The following is a 4009-nucleotide window of genomic DNA, read 5'->3' as shown; positions in this document are numbered from 1 at the left end:
TTAATTTTAGAAATGCAAATAGATATCATAAAAAGCAAAACCAAAAGGAAAAAGTATTTTTAACAACTTTTTCTTGACAACTTTTTTACAACGTCTATGTGGTAGTTTGTGATTAATCCATTTCAAATATACAGACCAATAAAATAATGACACATAGTCTATTGTCAAAAAATTGTTCACATATCATGGTCCAAACCAAAATTAGGAAAGAGAAGGAACAAACTCAAAATTCAAAAACTCAAAACTCAAAACGAATGATCAATACAAAACTAAATTGTGTTGTTTGATATTGATTTCATGAATTTATCCTTAAAGATTTAGTTATCCATTAAAGAATGATGAAAATGCAGTAGTAAAATATTGGAAGAACATTAAAAGCATACATACAGGGTTCATTTACAACAATGTCTCAACTTCTACAAATCATAATAAAAAAATAGAATATGAATACAAATTCGACAATCCATATATCCATTATAAAGCTCCAGAAGTGCAAAATACAATACACCTAACAATCATAGCTTTGGTTTCTTTAAATATCTTTGCAAAACAAGAATGATTTGGAACTTTGTTGAAACCTTTTCTTGGAACACTATTGAAACTTGACTTAGTACAAAAATGTATTTCAGAATGTATGAATACGTATTTGAAATTCATATTCACCAAGTTCTAGTTAATAGATTGGAGAAATATTTAATTTATAAGATTTTGAATTTCAATATCTTTTATCGATTATCTTAAGTTGTTAAGTGATTATTATGGGAAAAAATATCTTTTAGTAAAATATGCTTTCTATTTTGGTCAATTATTACTAAAAAAAACTCAATTTTCCATGGATAATTATCCATGAAATAAGGTCCGAATGTTAGTTGTTTTTACCTACGAAAATATACACGGATAATGTTGTTATTGAGGAGGAAACAAAAATTAGAAAATAACATACTCATCATGAGACTTACCTAAGATGGAGGGGCATGGGAAAGCAAGATGAATGGGTATGACCATTTAATCCATGGGTAAAATTAAAAGATTAAATAAAATATATATAATTTGTTAATCTTCCTCCCAAATCTCCCCACATCGTCTCAACTTCAATCGTATTCCAGTTTCCAAATCCCTTGTGAAAACCTTTGATTCTCAAAAACCTCAAAATTTTCGTTGTTCAAATAATTCTTGAAAACCCTAAATTCCCAAATCGATGAACGAATCTCCATTCTCATCCAACGTTCTGGACAAGGTGTGAATCTGATTGTCCATGAGAGCCTTCAATCTAAGCTTGTGAATGTAGGCATCTACTACCAACAAGTAAGCATTATACATTTTCTATCACTTCATTCGCATATGTAGGCTTATTATGTTTATTATGTTTAAATATATGCAACGTTAGCATCATTTCGGCTTTGCCTTTTATGGGACATGGTAAGACAAAAGCATAATCCCTATTATGAACTATTTTAAGCACTAAAGATCCTACTTATCATAAGTAACTATGTGCAGTTTATATTCCAATTAAATGAAATTTAAAAAAGCTATCAAGAATTTTAAAAATGAATATTACAATCTAATCTTTATCATGGTATGTCTTCATGTTATTAGCAAACTGTGGGTTCCACCGGATGTCAATGCCGTGTCTAAATCACCATGATAATAGCATTCTTCCATGACAGGTTAAAACATTTGTTTACGATAATCAAGCACGTTATGTTGGGTTCCTCTTAATATACAAATCAAAATTTGACTTTCCAAGACCATGTTTTACGAAATGTTGGCAATGCCAATCCCCTTTGACTACTAACACCAAGGAAAAGAAAAAACAAATTCATTGAGAATAATAATTAATTTAGAGTACTAGTACTTGTTAATTAGATAGGTGAAGTCCTAGTTTTCATACAAGTTTTAGGGTTTTGGTCCCAATGCTAGCCATGGAGGCAAAAGTGAAGACACAAAACACACTGCACATGTTCCTAATTACACATTTATGGATCCTTGGAACTTTTCTCATCTTTTTACTCAATAACTTAAACTCACGCTTATGTTTTTAACACTTTTAACACACATATTGAACAAAACCGTAACCTAATATAAGTACAAGCTTCAAAACCAACTATAGAGTGAAAACTGTTTATGATTATGGCATTTTCTCAACACCATGTTCATGGACCAACCGGCACTTTCTTGTTGTGTATGGGACGTCGTCTTCTCACTCGGGTATAATCCATGGTAAAGTATTGTGAAGGGTCATCAACCTCCATCCATTCTTGTCTTGTCCCCTTGTTGCCAAGCACCATGTTTTGCTTTCTATGGTATTGTTTCTCTGCAAAAGTTGCATGTTTTCTTAAACATGTTTAGCTGGTGAATCTTTTATTTCCAATTAAATTAATATATAATAGTGCATAAAAGTGGATTCAAATCAAACATAAATTATAGTACAAGTCCTTTTTGGATTTTAGAATATTGTTTATGCTCAATTATAAAATATGCAATATTGCTTGAAGATATACAAAAGTGGGTTTCACTTCATTCTCATGAATACTCCATATTTCACCAATATATTTTGATTTATTAAAAACAAGACAGAAAAAAAATGAAAAATTAAGGAAGGTGGAATTTTTTATTTTGTAAACATGATACTGACAGGGATTATTGATTATGAAAAAAGAATTATTAGTACTGTCAAAAACCTTAAATGCACATAATGTAAGTAATTCTCTAATATAGTTCATGCTTTACTCAAAGTGACATTACTGAAATTTGTTGGAGACACAAATTGCTGCTGTTTCTATCTACGCTGATAAAGAAAGTGAATATAGTAATTAAGTTTAAGTGAAGATGTACCCGATAATATGTGGCTAGAGCTTTTCTTTGTGACTTAATATGGAAAGTTTAGAACACGAATCATAAGCAAAATATGCTCATCAAAACATGCATATTTATGTCAAACAATGAATACTGATAAGATAATGCAAAGTGATAATTGAGTTGGAGAGGAATGAGATCTTTCAGTAGTAGTGGATGAAAATGGAAGTGTGATAGCAACTATTTGTGTTAAACGCTAAAGTCCACAAATGCAACTATTTTCTCTACTTTTCATTTTTCACTTCTTTGTTTACCCCTAGCATGATGAAATTAACCTCACTTGATTTGGTACATGAACCATGGGAAAGTAAAATAGACTCTAGACTGCGGCTAACCTAGTTTTCATGAAAATATTCTGAGATATGAGAGACTGCATGAACAAGCTAGGATTAATTAACAACAAGGAAGTTCTTTAAATTCATGCAGTCAATGAGTTATTTTGAGTAATGATTAAACACTTTTTGTCGATCTTTACCTGCAGCAAAGGAATCATCCTGCTTTTGTGGTCCAAGATCTCTGGCTTTTTCATCTTCTTTAACCTAATTTTGGAAAATTATAAAGAACAAAGAACATAAATATTGATGAAAACAACTTAAGAGAACTAAAAAGAAGCTTTTTTAGACTCGTGCAGTACTTTCTCAGTGAATCTTAGCTTTCTGGGAACCGCTGGTAGAGAAAGCTGCAGGTTTGTATTCATATTATCATCTGTAAGGAAGAATATGAAGAGTTATAATAAGGAGTTTGTTTGATAGATAATGATAATAAGAACTTGGAAACTGATTCACTGATGAAGAAGAAGATAAAAAGAGGTTGTTCCCACCTTGAAGCTGGAATGAAGAAGGTTGCAACTGAAAATGGGAAGAAGAAGTTGGTAGAAGAGAAGAGAAGGAAAAGGTAAGAAGAGTGATGATGATTAGAAGCTCCATTTCTTTTCTTGAGATGATGCAGAGAGGTACTTTCTTCAGCAGGTAGGTTTGGTTTATATACAAACCCAAGAAGGAAACCTCACAGACAGAAAAGGGCATAAGAGAGAGAAAGAAAGCAAACACAAAGCACAAAATGCAGAGTTCCGAAACAAGCATGGGAAAATCTTAAATATTCATTACTAGTTACTTTTTACTTTTTAAGGAGGCATCACGCAATTCAGGTTGTT

At 31.4% G+C, this 4009-nt stretch overlaps 1 protein-coding gene across 1 annotated transcript; it reads right to left on the bottom strand.

Annotated features, from left to right (window-relative positions):
* Positions 1-1854: 1854 nt before the first annotated feature.
* Positions 1855-3782, bottom strand: LOC148202934 (uncharacterized). Its single transcript, XM_088108122.1, has 4 exons — positions 3677-3782; positions 3491-3561; positions 3332-3395; positions 1855-2314 (listed from the first exon to the last, which is right to left on the bottom strand). The coding sequence occupies exons 1-4, from the start codon at positions 3780-3782 to the stop codon at positions 2154-2156; spliced, it is 402 nt and encodes a 133-aa protein (XP_087964248.1). The 3' UTR covers positions 1855-2153.
* Between the last annotated feature and the right edge of the window lie 227 nt (positions 3783-4009).

Source organism: Vigna umbellata, chromosome 3 (assembly GCF_029865625.1).
Source record: "Vigna umbellata cultivar VRB3 chromosome 3, Vumbellata_1.0, whole genome shotgun sequence".
Classification (NCBI taxonomy): Eukaryota; Viridiplantae; Streptophyta; class Magnoliopsida; order Fabales; family Fabaceae; genus Vigna; species Vigna umbellata.
The sequence above is the reverse complement of the archived record's forward strand: the minus strand, read 5'-3'. Positions and strand labels throughout refer to the sequence as shown.

Excerpts from the sequence above, each read along its gene's own strand:
- LOC148202934 (XM_088108122.1), bottom strand. The coding sequence starts at position 3,782 with ATGGAGCTTCTAATCATCATCACTCTTCTTACCTTTTCCTTCTCTTCT. Across the intron at positions 3,562-3,676 it reads TTCTTCATTCCAGCTTCAAG|ATGATAATATGAATACAAAC; the intron begins GTGGGAACAACC and ends TCTTCCTTACAG. Across the intron at positions 3,396-3,490 it reads AGCTAAGATTCACTGAGAAA|GTTAAAGAAGATGAAAAAGC; the intron begins GTACTGCACGAG and ends TTCCAAAATTAG.